Raw genomic sequence first — 24143 nt, forward strand, 5'->3', positions numbered from 1 at the left:
GTACTAGTGTATTTACCTGGCGTTGCCCGAGTTAGACATATTCAAGAAGAGAAAATAATTCTCTATATGATATCTGCAAATAAAATTTATCACAGATTGATATAGGATGAATATCTTAAGAAATACACACAAATATAATAAAATATATCATATTATAAATACTCGTAAATTTATAGATGCACGTACAGATAAAATTAACTGGGTTTAGTAAAAATATTAACACATATAGAATAAAATTAACTTTTTTTTTAAGTTTTTAGACTCGCATAAATCCATATTCGTTATTAAATTATTATTATTTTGACAAAACAACAACGCCTAGATTATAATAACCAGTTAGATTAATGTTTTTATTAGAAATATGGTGGGTTCCTCCATCTATAACGGCTTAACAACAACTTACATCGAGTCTTTCTCTTGCCCTTTTTTTGCCTCCTTCCTCTATCGACAATTCTTAACATTTATAATTTAATTTTATTGCACAACATTATCCATTCATAAACTTGTTTCTGTTGCTAAGTGATTGAAGAAAGATTAAACCTCATAATGATTTAGTGGAGGGGGAAACATATGATATACGTGTAGCAGTTAGCATAAAAAATAAGAGTTCTGGCATAATACGCTCCCTATATATATAACATATTCAGTTAATAATGCATGTTTCAAGATTTGAAGCAACCATCAAGACATATGTGTAGCAGTGAACATACATTATATCTAAACCGTATCTCCAATCTTAGAAATTCAAGCCACAATAACATATGACATGGCTATTTCTCAAGTTGTAGATTTCATCGACAATGATTTAAAATTGATCCGTGAAATCGGCAATAAGAAGAACAAGCATAGAATAAATAACATTAATAAAAGTAACAACATGGAAAATAGTTATCCTAATAAATCAAGTAAAATTCTGTCATTAATCCTTTTGTAAACTTTAAGTTAAAAAAATATGTTAAAACTAACGGTGTACCACATGGACTAGTTATTTCATGTCACGTGGCACACTACAAGACAATTTTCAGAATTAAAGAAAATGAAAAAAAATTATTGATTTTTAATTAGATTTTATATTACTATTATTATTTAATTAGATATAACAAATTAAGAAGAAAATATATAGAAAGAAAGAAATGAAACGCAGAAACTTTTAGAAAGGGGAAAACACAGCTCACAACGAAGACAACATCTTCCAACGGAAAACACAGCTCACAGTGAACATAAATTCAATGAAAACACGACTAGAAACTAAAACGAGAATGCGAAATCGAACTAATAAATTGTAATCGATTACGTGCTGAAAACAAGCATTTTCTGTAAAAATTGATTGCATAAATGATGATGGAGGTCGAAATCTAATTGATGTATGGAGTCGAAATCGAAACTGAAACATAAGGGAAGGCAACGAATCGAATTGGAGCAAGTTGAAACCTACAAGCCATTTTCTCCCTTTTCTCAAACAGGGGCGGAGCCACCCCCAGCTAGCCTGGGCACTAGCCCAAGCTCAGCTCCTATTTTCTTTGTAGTAATCCCAGCCATTACTAGAACTTTTGGCTTTTCCTGCGGATTTTTATGTAAATTCTGCAGGAAACACATTTCCTGCAGATTTTGCTTAGGATTTCCTGCCGATTCCGCAGGAAATATGAAATTATTCGTAGGAAGGAAGTAACATTTTACGATTTTTTTTTTTTGCCCAGACTCTATAATTTCTTCCTCCGCCACTGTTCTAAAAGCTACTGACTTTCTGCGTTTCATTTCTTCTTTTTTCTAATAGCAATTATTTTATTTTATTTATTTTAATTGTAGTGTGCCACGTGGCGTGAAATAATTGGTCCACGTGGCACACAGATAGTTTTAACAGTTTTTTTTTTTAACTTGAAGTTTACAGAAGGACTAATGACAAAATAACTTGCGTTGAGCATCTCTAAACACTAATTGTTATAGTATTAAATTTTGGGCAACTAATAAAAAGAAACACCAAAAACTTAAATAGAATTATCATTTACTAAGTGTCAAATAGATTTAAGTATATTGGTTGTTGTTGCATCAAGAAAAAAAAAGTGTATTCCTTAAATAAAACAAGAAAAAAAGTGTATTGGTCATTATTTAGCTAAATAATTTAGACTGCATATGGATCAAAGAGACTCCACCTCATATTTCTACAGTCTTGACATTTGATTTATTAATGCCAGACTTTTTCTAATGAAATTATCTTTGACGTAAAAAAAACAAGAGTCGTGATGTCGTGAGACGTTTTTAATAAATAGGCAAAATAAGGAAAAATTGAATTTAGAATAGGTTGCAAATTTTTTTTTTTTTATTTGTCCAATAATAAAAAAATTATATGTTAATAAGAACAAAATTATCCAATCATTTAGGCACTAATTATATGTTAATAAGATTCTTTCAAGGATGATTTTTTTGAGGGGTTCATTCAAGGATGTTAGGCACTAATTCAGATACACAGAAATTTTTTGTGCTGCATCATGATGCAATACTCATATCCAATCATCAGACTTATTGTTACCAAAATCCTGCAGAAAAAACAACACTTCACAACAGAAACTACAACAAGAGCAAGCTGAAAACAACTATGCGGTCGCCCCCCACCACCTCAGCGGATCCAAACAACGTGAACACCAGAACAACTATTACTAAGATGCCAACAGAATAAACAGAAACAAACTCTTAGATAAACGTGTTGACGGAGCAATATATTCTACTAGTAAAATTAATAATGTTTCTTTTGTTTTGAAGAATTTAAAATGGAATATATTATCAACGAAAAGTGTCTCTCCTAGCACAAGGTACTTAGGAAGAAACAACAAGGTCCAAACAATATTTAGAAAAAGAAAACAAAAGAAATAAAGCAGATATAACTATTAGTCTATGTCCAGCTCGGTGAACGAACTAAGCAACCAACCATGAAGATTGAAGGAAAGAATTGTAAACTTTGCCTTCAACCACATAAACGTGAGGGACTTAATGTTGTCAAACACCTGAATTACCGAACATGTTTTGTCTGTAAAAAGTCTATTATTTCTTTCTTTTCAGATGAAATTTAAACTATGTCTATTGAGATATCAAACTCTTACCATTGAATTGCCACATCATGGATGCATATTTCACTATGTAGGTGCATGTAAGCGGAAAAATTTTGTTTTTTAAAAAAAGAAAAAGAGCAATTATGAAAGAAAAAAAAAGTTATGCATTTTAGCATATTCTTCAATTTGGGTTTTCCGGTTTGAATCCTGGACCCCACGGAAAAAAAATAGTATATATGTTGATTGAATTTCAAATAGTATATGTGTTTTTGATAAACCCAACGTCTCACAAAAAAAAAAAAAATTTCACCACAATTTCAAATCAATTCAATTTTTAAAGATGTTTTTGATAACTTATTTAAAGCTAAAATGTTACCTTTTTTTGTCTAGTTTTTTTTTTTTTTTTTAAAAAGTCATACAACAAAATATAGAATGCTACAATGCAATGAATATAGATCATACTAAATTAACGGATTTAAATAAATGCATTGATGTGAATATTATAAGTTATAACACACTATCATTTACATGGAAATTAATTATATGTGTTTTAATTCAAATAAATGACTCCTTGGGAAGAAAAAAAATCAAATAAATGACAAAGGTTCGGCCTACATAAAGAAACAACAACTCTATTCATTCAAGATGGTGGAGTCTAAATCAATCTCGGAGAAATGGGCGGAATTTAAAAAAATTCTTGATGATTTGGCCAACATTGAAGTCAATGTGGAAGATGAGGATAAGGCTTTGTTGTTACTTTGTTTATTACCAAAGTCTTTTAAGCATTTCAAGGATACCATCCTTTATGGTAAGGAGGGCACCACTACTTTGGAGGAGGTCCAAGCGGCTTTGAGAACCAAGGAATTGACCAAGTTCAAGGACTTGAAGGTTGATGAAGGTGGTGAGGCTTGAATATGTTGCAAGAGGGAGGAGTGAGCATAGAGGAAAAGGCAAAGGGAAATCAAGGTCCTAGTCTAGGTCCAAGGGCTTTGACAAATCAAAGTATAAATGCTTTCTTTGTCATAAGCAAGGTCACTTCAAGAAGGATTTTCCGGATAGAGAGGGCAATGGTTGTCCTTCCGTTCAAGTTGCGGAGGCGTCAAATGAAGATGGTTATGAGAGTGCGGGTGCACTAGTGGTCACAAGTTGGGAACCGGAGAAGAGTTGGGTTTTGGACTCGGGATGCTCTTATCATATGTGTCCTAGAAAGGAATATTTTGAGACTTTGGCTCTAAGAGAAGGAGAAGTTGTTCGACTCAGAAATAACAAAGCGTGCAAAGTCCAAAGCATGGACAATATTCGTCTATAGATGTTTGATGGCCGTGAATTCCTTTTAAAGGATGTGAGGTTTGCTCCCAAACTTAAGCGAAATTTAATTTCCCTAAGCATGTTTGATAGTCTAGGTTATTGCACTAGAATTGAGCATGGGGTTTGTAAAATTTCACATGGTGCATTGATTATGGTTAAATGGTCTAAAATGAATGGTTTATACATTGAGTTATTGTTGTTTTTTTCCCTGTTTCCTTTGCTTCATTTCTGTTTCGGTGCTTGAGTTATTGGCGGTAGGCTATGTTCAGATAATAGTGATGTCGCTTATATACTGCATTGTCTAGGTCTGTGATGGTTTCCATTGCGCGTCTTGTGCGAGAAACACGTTTTATTAAATACATGTTGTTTATAACAAAAAAAAACTAAAAAAGTGACCTGCATTTCAAAAGAATCCAGCTTAAATCTAAACCTCCCATGGAGTATAATATAGGCTAAAATATGGTTTTGATCCCTGCAAATATGCCTCGTTTTGGTTTTAGTCCCTATAAAAAAAAATTGTTGTTTTTGGTCCCTGCAAATATGTCTTATTTTGGTTTTGGTCCCTGACTCCACTTTTGTGATGATTTGCACACGTGTCACATGATGACTGAACTCATTTATTAGAGAAATAGTCCCTGCAAAATCTTTTGATTTTGCAGGGACCAAAAACAACAAATTTCTTTTACAGAGAATAAAACCAAAATGAGGCATATTTGCAGGGACCAAAACCATATTTTAGCCTATAATATATTGAGGACTATAAATATAACTCCAAATAGGAGGGTTATAATTCTGCAACTATTTTCGTTCAAAAATAAATAAAATTCTGCAACTATTTTAACCAACAATTTACCACTTTAGAGATGTATTTGCCAATTCGCTAAATTAAGAGAATAATTTGACCGACAATTACTGTTTTGAGGGACCAATTTTTCTATTTAATCCCAAAAAGGGCGATCTTATTAAAGTCAGTGGATCCATAAGTTAATCCCATTGTCCATAGTTGATCACCTTTTTAATTACGTTTCTGTTAATAACATATACTTCTCATTTTTATTTTTCAACTTTTTAACTTTGTAAGGAACATTCTGGTTTATGAGAGGTCTCTCGCACGAAGGCAGCATCGAACATTAATTTTAGAACTTCTCACAATTTTGTTAGTTAATAAGATCCGCATTATTCCTAATTTGGAAGTTCTAAGGTGAGCAATTGCAATTGAAAACACCTGAGAAAATTTATTTGTTTTCATTGAGAATGAACATGTTTACTGTTGCGAATTCGATGAAAAATCACACCAATAACAACTTGATGTGTGGAGCAAGGAATAATCAAGTAACCAAACCAAAGTGTATGAAACAATTATAATCACAGGCCAAAAATAGAAAACAACAGCGAGAGAAAAGAAGAAGAGAGAACACAAAAGAATTTGTTGACCTAGTTCGGTCTAAATTGACCTAGTCTGGGGGAGAGAGCAGCCCTCCGATCCACTATATGATGAGTAACGTTACAAAAGAGAAATCAATGGGTTACAAGAATAAGTCTCCCGCCTAATTCTACCCAAAGTCTCAACCTCTTTCCGTAACCAAGAGACTCAATCCTAATAGTGTTTCCCAAGGTGAATCAACCCTCAAAACCTAGTGTTTCTTTCAAAGAGACAAACTCTATACAAATCCTAGTTTTGTTGTTGCCTTTCTAAACCTTGTTTCAGCCCCCTCTATCTCTCTCTCAGAGTTTTCTCTAATACAAGGTCTATATTTATAGTGAAAGTAATCCCTTAAAAAACTAAAACAAATCTTCAATAAAAATATGTTTTATTTTTATCTTCAATCGCACCATCGTGCCACGATGCGATTCAGTCGTGGCACGATTTTTTCCAGTGATTGCTCCAGAATTTTGCTTCAACAATCGTGGCACGAAACTTCTCCATCGTAGCACGATTCTCCAGAATTCTGATTTTAAGTTAACTCTCACATTTACAAAATATTTAACGAAAGATAACACAAGATTGCAATGCAACCATCATGAGTGACTAGTATTCAGGACAATCAATAATGGTGCTTGTCAAATGATGTTGAGCAGAGTGTTACCAATCTTAAATAGACTCTTGCGTTAATGAATTAATCTATTTTACACTAAAAGTTGATTTTAGAGTATCTTACACGCATCACGAGTCATTCAAAAATTCAAATCATTTACCCTTGGATTTTCAAGCAACCAACAAAAATTATAATAAATAGAATTTGACATTAGTTTCACAAATACTAACTTGAACAGGTAGGTTCCAATAAATTTTCCAAAGGTGACACAAAGACTAATACTAACAATATCAACCGAGTCTTATCCCATTAAGTGGAGTCGTTACATGAATTAAATGACAACGCCATAGTGTTCTATCAACAAACAAGATAATTGAGAAACATACCTTGTTGGATCTAAGGCATCAACGTATACTAAAAAAAGATAACTGAGAAACATACTTTAAGTTAAAAAAAGATGTTAAAACTAACGGTGTACCATGTGGACCAGTTATTTCATGTCACGTGGCACACTACAAGACAATTTTCAGAATTAAGAAAAATGAAATAAAATTATTGATTTTTAATTTGATTTTATATTACTATTAATATTTAATTAGATATAACAAATTAAGAAGAAAATATATAGAAAGAAAGAAATGAAACGCAAAAACTTTTAGAAAGGGGAAAATGTATTTTATGGTTTCAATTTGAACCAGCTCACAACGAAGACAACATCTTCCAACGGAAAACACAACTCATAGTGAACAGAAATTCAACGAAAACACGACCATAAACTAAAACGAGAATGCGAAATCGAACTGATAAATTGTAATCGATTACGTGCTGAAAACTGGCATTTTTTGTAAAAATTAATTGCATAAATGATGATGGAGGTCGAAATCTAATTGATGTATGGAGTCGAAATCGAAACTGAAACATAAGGCAAGGCAACGAATCGAATTGGAGCAAGTTGAAACCTACAAGCCATTTTCCCCCTTTTCTCAAAGCTACTGACTTTCTGCTTTTCATTTCTTCTTTTTTCTAATAGCAATTATTTTATTTCATTTATTTTAATTGTAGTGAGCCACGTAGCGTGAAATAATTGGTCCATGTGGCACACAGTTATTTTTAACGGTTTTTTTAACTTGAAATTAACAGAAGGACTAATGACAAAATAACTTGTGTTGAGCTTCTCTAAACACTAATTGTTATAGTATTAAATTTTGGGTACCTAATAAAATGAAACACCAAAAACTTAAATAGTATTATCATTTACTAAGTGTCAAATATATTTAAGTATATTGGTTGTTGTTGCATCAAGAAAAAAAAATGTATTCCTTAAAAAAAAAAAACAAAAGAAAAAAAGTGTATAGGTCATTATTTAGCTAAATAATTTAGATTGCATATGGATCAAAGAGACTCCACCTCGTATTTCTACAATCTTGACATTTGATTTATTAATGCCAGACTTTTTCTAATGAAATTATCTTTGACGTAAAAAAACGAGAGTCATGATGTCCTGAGACGTTTTTAATAAATAGGCAAAATATGGAAAAATTAAATTTAGAATAGATTGCAAAAAAATTATGTTTGATTTGTCCAACAACAGAAACTACAACAACAAGAGCAAGCTGAAAACAACTATGCGCTCGTCCCCCACCACCTCAGCGGATCCAAACAACATGAACACCAGAAGAACTATTACTAAGATGCCAATAGAAAAAACAGAAACAAAACTCTTAGATAAACGTGTTGATGGAGCAAAATGCAGCAGCGAGCATGAATACAACATATTCTGCTCAAAACAGTCCCAGTGCCTACCGATAGCAATCCGACCGCTACCTCGTCAATCTAAAATCCCAGGGCCGAAACAAACCAGAGGGTTCAACAACCACTATATATCTAAAAGAATAATTGAACTCTTTTACCTTATCCTTAACAATTCTTCAGGACAATATAAATTTGATCAAGAGTCATCATGTGAGGGGTAACCTTGGCGCAACTTGTAAAGTTGTTGTCATGTGACTGAAAGGTCATCGGTTCAAGTCCTGGAAACAGCCTCTTGCGTAAAAAACAGGGTAAGGCTGCGTAGAATACACCAATAATGTTGGGACCCCTTCCCAGACCCCGCATATGCGGGAGCTTTAGTAATAATAAAATTGTCAGGGATGAGTTTCACTAAATGACTGTCTTAAGTTATCAACTTGAACATGGGTATTGAATCGACTTACCAAATTCTCTAATTTATTCTTGCAACTTAGAATAGATTGCAAAATCTTTAGAATGATTTGTCGAATAATAAAAAAAAAATGTTAATAAGACAAAAAAATCAACTCATACAAGTGGGAAATAAACATGCAGTTTGAAATGTTATGTTGGAAGTCTATAAATAGATACAATTATTAAAGAAAATTTTACAATAAAGACATGTGCTATATAGAGAAAACCTTACATCTCTATTGGCACTGATCAAGGATATTCAACATGAGGTTTTTCAATTTTCTAACATACGTTTAATTAAATAAGTAAAGATGGATAAAGAATAAATATATTTTTTATGTTTATGACAAGGTCTTGCAGATGAAAAGAAGCCAAATCTCCTTCATTGAGCCGCTCAATTGATTTATGTAAACTCTTAAATGGCTAAATTATTGTTTTCATTAGAGATCATCTGTCTGAGGCAAATATGGCCAATTTGAGTTGCGTAATTCACTTTAAATAAGACATTCCAATTTTAAGGTGATATGCACTACATATGTGCTAAAATTGAATATTCAATATTCTTGAAAAGAATGGCATCACAATAGTATTATATAACAATGATCCAACAAGTCACCAATTATTATAACAAGCAGAAATTAATAATACAAATAGAAACTAACAATATATATGTAGCACTTGAATCTCATGCTTAAGGTGATATCAAACTCTCGTTGTAGACAACTAGGGTAAAGAAACTGAAATGATTGATATTTTGAATATCAAGAATATTCAAAGTACCATTTTTGGAATCATACATAGTGACCATCCGTTTGTTACTCCCCTGGCGCTGCCCAATAAAATCCACTACCATTTGGTCATCCTCAGAAATATACAGAACTAACGCATATGCTTGGGGAATCTGAGTTCCAACGTAAGAAACACTGTATAATTTAGTCCAAGAATCTATATTTCCATATTCCTTCATAACCCAAACATCAAAAAACATATCACAAGTACTACTTGCAGAGAGGCACAAGCAGTCCCTCAACACTCCCATCGACAAACGCCAAGATTCCCTATTCAAATCAGGGCTCGAAAGTATTTGGTAGGACTCGTTCACCAAATCAAGAGAAACAATTTCATCACAATTTGATTTTGAAAGATCAGTAGTCAACCAATTAACAGTGTCACTCACAAATATTCCACTGTACCGAATAGCATTTTTAAATGGGAAGTCTTGTATCCTTCTCCAATAATCAGTGCCCAAAGTATGAACACTAACTTCTATTTTCCTTTCGTAATTAAGAAGGGAAACAACGAAGACCTTATACTCATCAGTGAAACGGTCATACCCAAAGCTATATGCGGAATACCAAAAACTTTTCTCCCCTTTCACAAAAAAAGGAGGCAATTTTGTTAATTTTCTGATGGAAGGGTTCCACAAAATAGCGGAACCATCATCTATGGTGAGGCAAAGGATTCCATCGCAAGAACTTATGTTGGTAGGATTTTCGAATTGAAATTTAGGGTAACTGAGTTGTGTCTGAGTAACCCCAGATTTTGAAAAAAAAGAGGAAATTGGGGAATCATAGAGAATTACCCGAGATGACAAGTCGGCAGGGCATACTATGAGGTGGTGGCGCTTGATTGATAAACGAAGGTGCTTCTTGGCGAATTTCGGATCTGAAATTAGGTAATTGAAGGATTTGCCAAGGCACCGAAGCTGCACTAGTAGCTTTACCGGAAGTCTGCACATAATTTCCACAATCAGATCGAATGGAAGAGTAGGTAAAGGCAGCACATATGTTAGGGTTCCGATGGCGGTTGTTTCCACCATGAGTGACTGAGAAGAAACGACTTTGTCACTGCTGCTAACTGACGCCATGTTTCACAACAAGCAATTAGTTCTGATTCGAAAGGTAATGTTAACACTTAATAGCGAGAAATAGAAATAGGAGGCTTAAAAGTAGTGTTTTCGTTTCAAATCTCAATGGTCTCTATCATATTTGATTTTTTTTTTTTTGAGAATATTAAATTCAATAAATTAATTAAACTGTAATGGACCAAAATATAATAATTAATTAAACTGTAGTATTTAATTTTAATCTTCCACTAGTAAAATTAATAATGTTTTTTTTTTTTTTGAAATAGTTAAAATGGAATATATTATCAACGAAAAGTGTATCTCCTAGCACAAGGTATTTAGGAAGAAACAAGGTCCAAACAATATTTACAAAAAGAAAACAAAAGAAATAAAATAACTATTAGTCTATGCCTAGCTCGGTGAACGAACTAAGCAACCAACCATGAAGATTGAAGGAAAGAGGCTTAAACTTTGGCTTCAACCACATAAACGTGAGGGCCTTAATGTTGTCAAACACCTGAATTACCGAACATGTTTTGTCCGTAAAAAGTCTATTATTTCTTTCTTTTGAGATGAAATTTAAACTATGTCTATTGAGATGTCAAACTCTTACCATTGAATTGCCACATCATGGATGCATATTTCACTATGTAGGTGCATGTAAGCGGAAAAATTTTGTTTTTAAAAAAAAACAAAATGCCGAAATTGTTAGGCCGGATGCCATGACCGGGGTTCGAACCCCGGTGCCTCCACTTGTGTGTGTGAGTTTTATAATGGCTTTGCCATTTCGTCTATCTACAAAAAAAAAAAAAAAAAAAAAAAAAAGAGCAATTATGAACGAAAAAAAAAAAGTTATGCATTTTAGCATATTCTTCAATTATGTCTTCAATTTGGGTTTTCCGGTTTGAATCCTGGATCCCACGAAAAAAAATAGTATATATGTTGATTGAATTTTAAATAGTATATGTGTTTTTGATAAACCCAACGTCTCACAAAAAACAAAAAAAAGATTCCACCACAATTTCAAATCAATTCAATTTAAAGATGTTTTTGATAACTTATTTAAAGCTAAAATGCTACCGTTATTTGTCTAGTTTTTTTTTTTTTTTAAAAGTCATACAACAAAATATAGAATGCTACAATGCAATGAATATAGATCATACTAAATTAACGGATTTAAATAAATGCATTGATGTGAATATTATAAGTTATAACACACTATCATTTACATGGAAATTAATTATATGTGTTTTAATTCAAATAAATGACTCCTTGGGAAGAAAAAAAATCAAATAAATGACAAAAGTTCAGCCTACATAAAGAAAAGCTTAAAAAAAACACCACTCTTTTCACTCAACCACAAAGTTGTTGATTCAACTTTTGTTGCCCTCATGAGAATTTCTTTAGTGAATGATGTGCAAATACTTTTTTAAATACTCTTTGATTCATGAGAGAGGTCCTGTGATCCAGACGAGTCTTAGGAGTCCAATTCACGTAAAAAGGATAAATATTTATTTTTTTAGAAGAAAAAATATTATTGAAGAACATGAGAAGATCATATAACTATATAAATTTAATACCCAATTCCACCTTATAATACTTAAGTTCTAACAACTTATCGCATAGATTTATTCACGGAACCTGGAAAATATTTTTAAGAATAGTGAGATAGAGACTAAATTTTCTAATTTGTTTTTTGGAACTAAAAACTGCTTTTAGTTTTCAGAGAAACTAAATTGGATCTCAATTTTTATACGAAACTAAATTTTGTTTTCACTCAAAATTCAATTGTGTCATCATTCACTATGTTAACCTATAAATGTGCAATAACATATTTTTAATCAAACAATTTTTTTGTCAAAAATATATAATACCAATTAACATCTCATTATTGTATTTATAGCAATAACAATGACAATCAAACAGTTTCAACGCAAAGATGTATACGACAACATGTATTTCAAAGTAAATAAGGATGCGAACGAACTTTCTTTTGTATAAAAAAAAATAATATGTGGACTTTCTTGCTTTTTAAATTTGAAACCTTGACCATTATTTCCTTTATTTGCATTCCCGCATATTTCATCTATTGTAGATCAAAATTTGTACATTTTTTTTGTTGCGTACATCTGTAACTCATTTACTAAAGACAAAAAGTGGAGGAATTTGAAACAATATAAGCATGCATTTTGTCATCTCATCATAACACATTGACGTTTTTCCATGGTTTGATCCGACCAAAGACCAAAACCGAAGGAATTTAAAATAAATAATTGACTTTTTTAGTTATTTAAATATAAAAAACCAAGTAAATGACATAAAACGCTAAGAAGACAATTCATCATAATGTTTAGAGTTCTGCGGGAGTAGACAATAGGTTGGATCATCATATTTGGCTAAAAGAAACCTCCCAAATGAAATCGACACCATATTTTGATGCAAAACCTTAAGACATTAGGTATACGGGTCATCTCACTAACATTTTGCTTAAAATCTACTATTGCATCCAACGTAGAAGTTTAAATCACACATGACACATTAACACATCTCTTCTTAAGTATGAGACTCTTTGTATTTGTGACTTTGTGAGATAGCCTAATAACGTCAGAGGCACAACATGGTAAAAAAGGTGGGATGGTGGGAATTTCAAAGAGGGTTTTTTTCTTTCTTTCTTTCATGAAAACAGAGAAAGTAAATTAGAAAAAGAAATAAGATGAAAAAGGAATTTGAACATAGAGAAGTAATAAGTGAAAATAATAAGTTTTTTTTTTTACAAAAATAAAACGACATTCATCCATTCAAATTGGTAGAATACATCAGAATCAACATGGTAAAAAAGGATAGATGTTGTTTGATTGATTTCTTTTCATTTCCATAAAGAAATCAACAAATTTAGTTCCCAAATTATTTTTTTAGATCTGTTCAATCAATATATGTTTTAGGGTTTTCGTTTTACCCTTAATTCTAAATTGATTATGTCTTGTGAAAAAATGTGGACTCGATAACTTAGGATTTCATCAAAGTAAAAAAGGTAGTTGATTTCTTAGAGAAGATTATATATGAAACAATTGGCAGTTTTTAGGGGTGATTTTCACCTGCACACGCCAATTTCAGATTAGCACCGAAAGACTTTGTTGGGCTAAGTTTTCCAGTAGTGGGTGTGATTCTAAAAACAAGGTTAAAATTGGTATTCTCTATGGTTTATAGGGATGGAGGAATAATTGTAGGGGTATGAGGTAAAACTTTCGAAATTGCGCCTAAACAGCCAGACCTGACAAATCGGGCCCATTTAGTACGGTAGATTTTTTATTTTTTATTTTATGAATATTACAATAGAATTTAAATGTATTTATTTTTTCTCCAGGATTATTTCTTAGAAATTAAAAAGCAAAATCTAGAAGACTTTGATACTTGGTCAATCCTTCAAAAAAAAAAAAAAAAAACTTTGATACTTGTTCACGATGAAAATATATTATTGGCCCTTGGAGGATAGAAGTACCGTTTTCTTAAGAGATAAGATTCACTAGCTTAAGAGTTAAGTAATAACAACCCTATTAAAACATTGAGCAACCCTAGTATGTAAGCCTATAAAAGGGCATTGAGCAACCACTGTGTATTTGTGAACAAAAATACACAAAATTCTCTCTTAACTGATATCATTCATTGGCTTAAGATTCTCTTCATCTCAATTCTGTCTTGCTGCGATATCACTCAATCGTTTGGCTCCTTTACCGTTACTAAGACACAGTCACCATCACAACACCATCATTCTGCATCAACTTCTTTCATGGCAACTGAGGTAGACTGGTCTGAACTTCCTAAAGAACTTCTGAATCTCATATCACAATGCATTGACAACGAACTCGACCTTATTCATTTTCGATCAATTTGTTCAACGTGGCGCTCTTCCTCCATCCCAAATCACCATAGTAACATCTCATCCTTCAAATTCCCCAAATATATTCCTCCACCATATTCCACAAAAAACGACGACAATGATATCATCCATTTCATCAAAAACAGCAACTCTCCATTCGACAGCTTCTCCAAACGCAGTCTCTTCCTTGTCAAAGCACCACCACATCAAACCGTAGTTCTTCGTCCTTGGTTGATGCAAATATGCCCAAGCTCACTCCCAAACAAGCGTGGCAAAATTATGCTCACATACTCACACCCACCCATCAGACATGAATCAGCAAAACAACTACAAGAAACCTTAATTGAACGTGCTGACGTGCTTGACTTCAACAAACTCTCCGTCCTTCATTTAGGAACCCGTTACATCTCCAACCAATACGGAAAGTGCCCTGAAACCGCCCTTGCTGTCACGTGCCATGGGAAAAACCCTCTCTTACTCGGCACATTGAGTCATTTTTCCCATCTGCCAGTGATTTTTCGTGGCTGCAACGAGCAGTGGAAGCTGTTCTCCAATTTATCAACTGTCCGTGGAGACATCTGCTTGTTTAAAGGGCGGTTCTACGTGGTAGAAATGTCCGGAAGAACAGTTAAGATTGGACCAGACTTGACCATGGTATTAGTGGCTCAACCTTTATATAATCTTCTTGGTGACAGTCTCATCAGAAAAATGCTGGTGGAGAGCGAGGGTGAGTTGTTGTTATTGGACATTTATCAATCATTGTATCAATTCAGAATTGATTTTTTTAAGCTTGATGAGAAGGAGAAGAAGTGGGTGAAGTTGATGGATTATGATAAGAAGTTAGAGAAGTGGAAGTTGAAGAATTTTGGGGATATGGTTTTTTTCTTGGGGAGTGGATGTTCATTTTCTGCTTCTGCTTCAGATCTGTGTCTTACCAAAGGAAATTGTGTTATCTTTATTGATTATTACGTCTTATCTAGGGACGATTTAACACACGGGTATCGTGTTTTTCACTTGGAACGAAATCAGCTTTCGCGTGTGTCTGAATATCCCGAATATTTTAACTTGTTCTTGCCACCGAAGTGGATCCTCAAAATTTGAATTCGTAACACAATATGTTATCTTCCATTGGAAGGTTTCTAATGTAATAGGGATTCATAGTGCATTATTGTTCTTATTTTATGTTGTTAGATTGGATAAACGTGTTCACTATTACTTAGACGAAAAAAAATGTTACATTGACTATAACTCTATAAGTATCTGAACACTTCGGAATTTTCAAAGCTTATTCATTTTTTATAAATGCAGCGAACATTTTCAGAAATCTTTATCTATTTGATGCATTTTGTTTTGAGGGAAACTAGATGTATGCATGTAGGAATAGAGTTGGCGATGCAGTATGTATAAGAGCTATCAAGACAACATCTTTTAAATGAGAGGCTTGATCGGAACCTAATTGAGACGCTACTACTGCTAAAGCAATATAAATGGTCATTTATGTTGTGTAACATGTAAAGGATTCTCATGATGTAATCAAGTGTAGTTGTAGGGCATGATCATAATCAATGTTGGTAGTGGTAGGATGTATATTTTTTATTGAATGAGGAATTTTAAAAGGATGCAAACATTATGGTTTGTGAATTTTTAGTTGGTGATGTATATTTAGAAAGACCTGTTTTGAGTAGGAATGGCAAAACGGCCTGGTCCGGTCCGTTTTGACCTGTCCCGTTTAGCCACAGCCAAAAGCGGGATGATGTTGTTTGGAGAGTTTCTTGAAGCTTGAAACTGTATTTTGTTTCAATTTAGAGCTGGTTTTTAAAAGTGTTTTGGAAAAATACTTTGTAAACCATTAAAACAGAAATAGAAGAGAATATGGATAGAAACATCATTGCGTAAATGAAAAACAATATTCAGAGTTACAAAGGAGACTTTATAATCTGAAAGGGAGAAATAATTAGTCCTTCACAGTCCATGTGTGATGTATGATGGTTCAAAATGAGGGAATAAAATTGGTATCTTAGTGACTGCGAGTGTTTCCGTCGCAGCAATGCAGAGGGAACAATTCGAAACCTTTGCTGTAACAACGTTTTGTCCTTATATGTTCTAATTCATCGTACACTATCCTTGCCTTATTCTTGTACCTTTGAGAAACTCTTCTATGAGCTCAACTCTGAATGAAAAATATTTAGACATACTCACATTAACGAGAGAAAAATTAAATAAAGAGAATTTAATTAATTTATGTTGATTAATATAATTAAATTATCATTTGACGTGAGTGTTTCCAAATCTTTTTCATTTAGAGTTGTGATTGTGATCAGAGAAGACTTTCTTTTGTGCCTTTTGGTCTTTCTCATGTCTTTGGCCTGTCAAGGATTAACATATCCCTAATCATTGTCTTGTACGGATTTAAGGAGTGTCATATCTTGGTCTTCAAACAACAACCAGTTGGCCCCACTCTAACATGTTCTTTGTGTGGTCATACAAGCATTGTTCAATGCTACAACATCCAAAATGATGTTACACCATTCTCCTAGTTTTCACCAAATGAAACAACTTGCATAATCAACCAAACACTAGCCAGCTTTGGGGTTTAAATGCAAAATAATAACCAACAGTTATGTAGGTTGTCAATTGTTCTTCATTGAAGCGGTGTACCAATGCTCAAGTCAACATGGTTTCAAGGAGCTTTTATATATTTTTCCATTATGAAGTGGATACATGTTTTTATAGTGAGTCACTCTCTTTATATATTATTGAGCATGCCAAATAGGAATAAACGGTTAACCGGTTGAACCAGACGATCGTTTGGATGACCCATATTGACTATGAACGTCTTATTCTATATTCCACATCTCTTCGATAATGTAGGGAATTCGTGGCTGAACTTATGCACCTCATTGAACCTTTGAACCCGATACCAGATCGTTGACCCTATGATTGAGCCTTGGAATCCTAAATAGAATGAAATGCTGTATTTTTTTTTAAGTAGTTTAGTGGATAGACACGCACACTATAATTGTAAAGAAGTGATGAATCTCGCATTGGAACTCCAACTTCTACATACTAATGTGTATGGAGTTCATCATCCGAACTAGGACCAGGACTAGTACATTTTTTTATCCTAGGCCAAAAGTGTATTAATAAAAAATTGTGCAATTAGTCCCCGTGAGCTTAACCAAATTGGTAGGACAATGCATAATAAATGTAGGGGTCAAGGTTTGTAATCTCGACCCACTTATTTACCATAAAAAAAAAAAAAGTGAATTTTTAGCAACTATACTATTTAAAAAAAAAACATGTACAATTGGATTTCGTAAAATGTTGGGAAAAAATTAATTAATAAAAAAATTTAAATTTTTAATGTTAGGAATGGTAATGTTTTAACGACCATCCCGTTTTATTCTAGGGCTTTTTTTTGCTATTTTCCATTAACTAAAAACTCTAAAAGAAACAAGGCAGACATCAGCAGCTGCAGCTGCAGCAACATCACCCATGGAGGAGTTAGACTGGTCTGCTCTCCCAAGGGAGCTTCTAAATCTGATATCAAAAGGAATTGACAACAAGATCGATCTCATTCGCTTTCGATCGGTATGTTCCAATTGGCGTCGCTCTTCCTCCGTCTCAAATCACCATCTCAATTTAACTATCAAGTTTCCACTCCTTGATTTCTCATATATACTCTCTAATCCCATCGACACCACCAATACTTTATTCTTTTCCCTGTCCAGACGTAGTATCTTCCTCATCAAACCACAGCAACACCAACACCAATTAACCCTTGATCGTCCTTGGTTGTTGCGAATTACCCAAAACGAAAGTGGAAAAATCAAACTCTTCCTCCCACTCATGTCATATCACTCACCTTCAATCTCTTTTTATCTTCCTCATCTACTTGATTTCAACAATCTATCGGTCCGACATTTAGGAACTGATTTTTTCGTGGGCAGCGAGTTCTTTTTCCTCAATAAATCATCATTTTTCTCCAATTACATGTACCCTGAAAAGGTTATTTCCGTTGGAGAAAAACCACTCGCTATTGGCATATTAAAACCCTGTACCCCTCAGCCAGTTCTTTTTCGCTGCAGTGATGAGTGTTGGAAGCAGATCTCCGACATCTCGACCACCTTTGGAGATATCTGTGTGTTTAGAGGGCAGATTTACGTTGTTGATAAACGTGGAAGGACAGTTAAGATTCGACTGGATTCCACGGTTGATTTAGTGGCTCAACATGTTGTAGGTGGTGGGGATAGAAAGTTGCTGGTAGAGAGTGACGGTGAGTTGTTGTTAGTCGACATTTACGAGTGTTTACGTTTTAGTATTGAAGTGTTCAGGTTTCATGAGAAAGAGAAGAAATGGGTGAAGTTGAAAAATTTAGGGGATAGGGTTTTGTTCCTTGTGAATGGATGTTCATTTTCTGCTTCTGCTTCAGATTTGTGTGTTTCCAAAGGGAATTGTGTCATCTTTATTGACGATGCGTTCCTATCTCTTCTAGGAACGTGCAATGTGGGAATCGTGTCTTTCATTTGGATCAAGGTCGGCTTTCGTCTATGTCTCGTTATCCTGAATACTTCAACTTGTTCTGGCCACCTCCGGATTGGATCTTCAAAAGCTGAGTATGCCATCTTGCATTGAAAGGCATCTAATAGGATTGCCATCTTGCATTATTTAGCTTAGTTGAACTTGTTTGATTGGATAAACTTTTTGGCTAGTACTTTTTCTAATATGGCAAGTTTTTATTATGAAGTTTCTAAACTAGATGTAACAAACAAAGATTATGGGTTTGATTATCGTATTTTATTGTTGTTACTTTTGCAGAAGAAGTTATGTTAGTTTGATTGAATCTTTACCACTTGCATCTCAATTAATCAGATACACTTGCATCTCAACTGATTTTACTTTAGGTTGATCATCTCTAGTGGTTCGGGATTTAATGTATATGTTCCACTTTATTTAACAGTTCATATCTTCTTAGACCCCAAAAGAGAGATAAGTATTAAGAGTTAAGGTTTTATAATTCTGAATTCTCCTTAACACTGTGTGACTTACTCAATGCTTATGAATTAAAGATCATTTCCTCAACACTTCTCTTTTTTTAAAAGGGCCACTATAAACATGGATGGACTGCTCCATTGTTTACCAAACCTTATCTTTTTATTTAAGAGGTTTAGTTTTAGAATATAATCAATTAACCCTCTCCCATTGTTTGGAATCTTATTTTCTCGATCTGTCGTCTCTATGTGTTTGACTTGCCAACATGTTACGTTATTTTGACATAAAACTCTTGGTTTCTTGTTTACTCATTGGAATGAACATTATGAGAAATGAGGTTCTAAATAACCTATCTAAGACCAGGTTCTTTCCTCTATGTTTCTTGTTTACTTGTACTTAGATTAGCCTAGACATTATATATTAGGATTTTGATCTTCTCATTTACTTTCTAACAGGGGTGATAGAAAGAATGAAGACGAGAGACAACACCGTCTGGTTAATCCGCAAAACATGGCAATGTGCAAATTTAATCTTTTACTTTTTCAGACAATATGGTAGTTATATATTGCCAAGAGTTATAATTTCTAATCAATTTTTTAGTCTTATTCGGTTCCCACTACACAAAATTTGATGTATTGAGAAGAGTTATAATTTCCAATTGAACTGCAGGAAAAATTTTAATCTGTTAATGCAATTTTCTGTTTCTTGTCATCCTTGTTTCTTTAGCTATGAAGTCTTGATTTTATTGTACCTATCTGATTGCATAAACCTGTGATTGCTTGTTCTCATGTACTTTATGAGTTAAAAAGAATAATGTGCTTCTCAGTCTGTAATTAGAAGCAAAGTTACAATCAAAAGCTTTACATTAAACCCCTTAATAGAACTATTTCTGGTTCCTAATTGTACATGTCACGAAACTGGGCGTTTTATGTAGAAGTAGCCTCCTTTGTATTTCGCATCCTTAGCACCTTTGCCAAAATAATTTATACATTTGCTTATTTTTTTATTTTTTTTCAAAATTGTATATATTCTCAATGTAATTCTTCTTTTAGGTATGAAGATTCATTTATGAATATCCTGCAAACTTTTATAATTGGAGTGACCTAGTTTTTTAAATACAAATAAAGAATGTGTTATGAGATATCAGAACAAAAATTGAAATAATAATAAGAATCAAGCAATTAAATGGAGTATTGCTTGTCCACTGATTTCATTCAATTCACTTAACAGAAAAATACTGGAAATGGCTAACAAGCCAGTACAATGAACAGAAAGATAAGGTAGAATAGAGAAAATAAGGAAAGAGAGAGAAAGTGATATCACACAAAAATGCACACCACATTCATTCTACTACCACTACTTAATATCCCTTCATTTACTAACAAACTGGGACCACATTGGATGACTCCCTTTGATCCTGTAGCTACGTCTCAATCCCTTCTTATTTGCCATGTCATCATTTGCACCACTTTTATCAATTGGGCCTTCCACACTCATAACATTACCCTCCCCTTCAAGAACAATCTTGTCCTCAAGATTGAGATTGGGGTAGCTATCCAACATCTCTTGCTTGTCTTCCCAAGTAGCTTCACTGTTCTGCATATCCTTCCATTTCACTAGCAGTTGCTCCACTTTTCGATCTCCTCTGATAATGTTGCGTACGTTCAATATCACTTCCGGCTGTATGACAGGACCTTCTTCCATTGTGGTAAGTGGTAAAGGAAAATATGGCTCAGTAGTGAGACCCTTGAAGATCTTCAATTGGGACACATGGAAGACCGGATGAATACGAGCTGTCTCAGGCAATTGCAACTTATAAGCTACTACTCCTACTTTGGCTATCACAGTAAATGGACCAAAGTACCTCATGCCTAGTTTGTTGTTCTTTCTTAATGCTACAGAAGACTGCCTGTATGGTTGTAATTTCACTAACACTTGATCCCCTACTTCAAAAGACACATCTTTTCTCTTTTTGTCAGCATTGCTCTTCATAACCTGTTGTGCTCTCAGTAAATTTTCTTTTAACTCAACCAGTAGCTTGTCTCTGTCCATTAACTGTTGTTGTACCTCTGTGGGATCAGAATTATTAACACTATAACGTGTTAACATAGGGGGTTCCCTGCCATATAGTGCCTTAAATGGAGACATACCTAAACTAGTATGTAAGAAAGTGTTATACCATAGTTCTACCCAAGTAAGTGCCTTAAACCATGTCTTAGGATTCTTGAATGTGAAGCATCTCAGGTACATTTCGAGACATTTATTAACAGCTTCTGATTGTCCATCCGTTTGAGGATGATAAGTTGTGCTCATGGACAATGTTGTGCCTTGCATTTGAAACAAATGCTGCCAGAATTTGCTGGTAAATACCTTGTCTCTATCAGAGATAATTGACTTAGGCATTCCGTGTAATTTTACTACATAATTCACAAATGCCTCAGCAACAGTCCTATTTGAATAATCAGCTTTCAAGGGCATGAAATGAGCATATTTACTCAGCCTATCTACGACGACCATAATAACAGTAAAACCAAAAGATAGTGGCAATCCAGTAATAAAATCCATAGTTACATCATCCCATACCTGCTCTGGAATAGGCAATGGTTGAAGTAGCCCTGCATAAGTTGTATTAACAGATTTAGCCTGCTGACAAGTGACACATGCTTCAATAAACTTCTGTATATGCTGCCTCATATTCGGCCAATAAAATTGGGCAGTAACTCTTGCTAAGGTTCTAGTCACCCCTGCATGCCCTCCGATTGGTGTATCATGGTATTCCTTGAGAATCTGATGAATCAAATTACTCTCCATAGGAATTACCAACCTATGCTTCCAGTACAATAACCCTTCTTTCACCATATAATTTATGTCGTCCATAGTATTGTTTACGCACTGTTGTACTATTGTTTGCAAGTGGGAGTCATTGCCAATTTCTTTCTTCAATTGCTCTAAAAAATCATGTTCAGGTGCAGACCATGAAAGAGACATTACTCTTGACAGAGCATCGGCTGCTTGATTGTCCTTACCTGGTTTATATTCAATTTGGAAATCAAATCCAATGAATTTGTGAAGCCAAGCTTGTTGTTCAGGGGTTTGTAGAGATTGATCCAACAAGCTTTTCAAACTTTTTTGATCAGTTCTCAGTATGAATTTATGTCCAAGGAGATAGTGTCTGAACTTGGCTAAGGCAGTAGTGATAGCATAGAATTCTCTGGTGTAAGCTGACTGAAGTTGCATCCTAGATGCCATTTTTTTGGAGAAATAAGCTATGGGATGACCTCCCTGACTTAGTACAGCTCCTACCCCTGTACCAGAGGCATCTGTTTCCAACACAAAAGGTTGAGAGAAATCAGGCAACACAAGCACCGGTGCTGTAGTAATAGCTTGCTTCAATGTGTCAAAAGCTTTGGCAGTACTTTCATCCCACTTAAATGCATCTTTTTTTAACAAATTTGTTAAAGGACCAGCTATAGTAGCATAAGATCTGATAAATCTTCTATAGTAGCCAGTGAGTCCCAAGAATCCCCTTAATTGTTTCAAATTCGTTGGAGTAGGCCATTCCAACACAGCTATCACTTTAATCTTGTCCATTGCCACACCAGAACCAGACACCACATGACCCAAATATTCAACTTCGGTTATCCCAAATGAGCATTTAGATAGCTTTGCATACAACACATTTTGGCTTAATATCTGAAATACAATTTCCACATGTTTCAAGTGAGAATGCCAAGATGGACTGTAAACCAAAATGTCATCAAAAAAAACCAGAACACATTTTCTCAACAGTGGTTGAAACAATTGATTCATGAGTCTCTGAAATGTAGCAGGGGCACTTGTGAGCCCAAATGGCATCACCAACCACTCATAGTGACCTTGATGAGTTCTGAATGCTGTTTTCTGTCTATCTTCAGGCTTGAGGAGAATTTGATGGTATCCAGAACGCAAATCCAACTTTGTAAAGTACTGTGCACCATGTAATTCATCAAGTAGTTCATCCACAGTGGGCATAGGAAAACTGTCCTTGATTGTTATGGCGTTCAAAGCTCTATAATCTGTGCAACATCTCCATGTCCCATCCTTCTTCTTTACTAGAATGATTGGTGAAGAAAAAGGACTCAAACTAGGTTGAATAATTCCTTCCTCTAACATATCCTGCACCATTTTTTCGATTTGTTCCTTTTGACTATGCGGATACCTATAAGGCTTCACCTTCACTGGTTGTGCTCCTTCTTTCAACAAAATCTCATGGCTCAACTCTCTGTTAGGAGGTAATCCTTTGGGTATTTGAAATATCTCTCTATAAGTATGCAACAAGGTGGCCATTTCTGGTTCAATATTCACTGGCATTCCTTCCCAATTATCTTCTATAACAGCAGGATCAATTTTTTGTATGGTGAATAACTCAGAAATTGCATTCATGTGTTGTAGCCTTCTAAAATGATTCAATTGGGACACTGCAGGTTTGTTGTCACTTTCCCCTTGCAACGTCACAAACTTGCCATCCATATAAAACTTCAATTTGGATACAGAATAATCAGCTACATGAGGCCCTAAAGAAGCCAACCAAGGAGCTCCTAGGATCACATCAGATCCTGCTACGGGTAGCAAGTAAGCAGGGACTGTGATGTCTATGTCCTGCACTTTTAATGACAGCTTTCTAACCACACCTTCTGCTTTCATGTGTTGACCATTACCAACCAGGACATTGCATTTGTCAGTATGTTCAATAGGTAAATTGAGACAATGAACAATTCTAGGTTGAATGAAACTCTCTGAACTACCTCCATCAAGTAAAATAGATACACTAATAGGACCAATGTATCCCTTGAATCGAA

At 34.2% G+C, this 24143-nt stretch overlaps 3 protein-coding genes across 3 annotated transcripts; 2 read left to right on the forward strand and 1 right to left on the reverse strand.

Annotated features, from left to right (window-relative positions):
- Positions 1-9281: 9281 nt before the first annotated feature.
- LOC11446062 (F-box/kelch-repeat protein At3g23880) lies at positions 9282-10457 on the reverse strand. The gene has a single exon (XM_003599171.2). The coding sequence runs from the start codon at positions 10455-10457 to the stop codon at positions 9282-9284; it is 1176 nt and encodes a 391-aa protein (XP_003599219.2).
- A 3711-nt stretch (positions 10458-14168) lies between these two features.
- LOC25488778 (F-box protein SKIP23) lies at positions 14169-15529 on the forward strand. Its single transcript, XM_013603735.3, has one exon. The coding sequence runs from the start codon at positions 14224-14226 to the stop codon at positions 15412-15414; it is 1191 nt and encodes a 396-aa protein (XP_013459189.1). The 5' UTR covers positions 14169-14223; the 3' UTR covers positions 15415-15529.
- A 2279-nt stretch (positions 15530-17808) lies between these two features.
- On the forward strand, positions 17809-18948 carry LOC11446063 (F-box protein SKIP23). Its single transcript, XM_024778680.1, has one exon. It carries the CDS (start codon positions 17809-17811, stop codon positions 18946-18948), a length of 1140 nt encoding a protein of 379 aa, XP_024634448.1.
- The last annotated feature ends 5195 nt before the right edge of the window (positions 18949-24143 follow it).

This window comes from Medicago truncatula, chromosome 3, assembly GCF_003473485.1.
Source record: "Medicago truncatula cultivar Jemalong A17 chromosome 3, MtrunA17r5.0-ANR, whole genome shotgun sequence".
Classification (NCBI taxonomy): Eukaryota; Viridiplantae; Streptophyta; class Magnoliopsida; order Fabales; family Fabaceae; genus Medicago; species Medicago truncatula.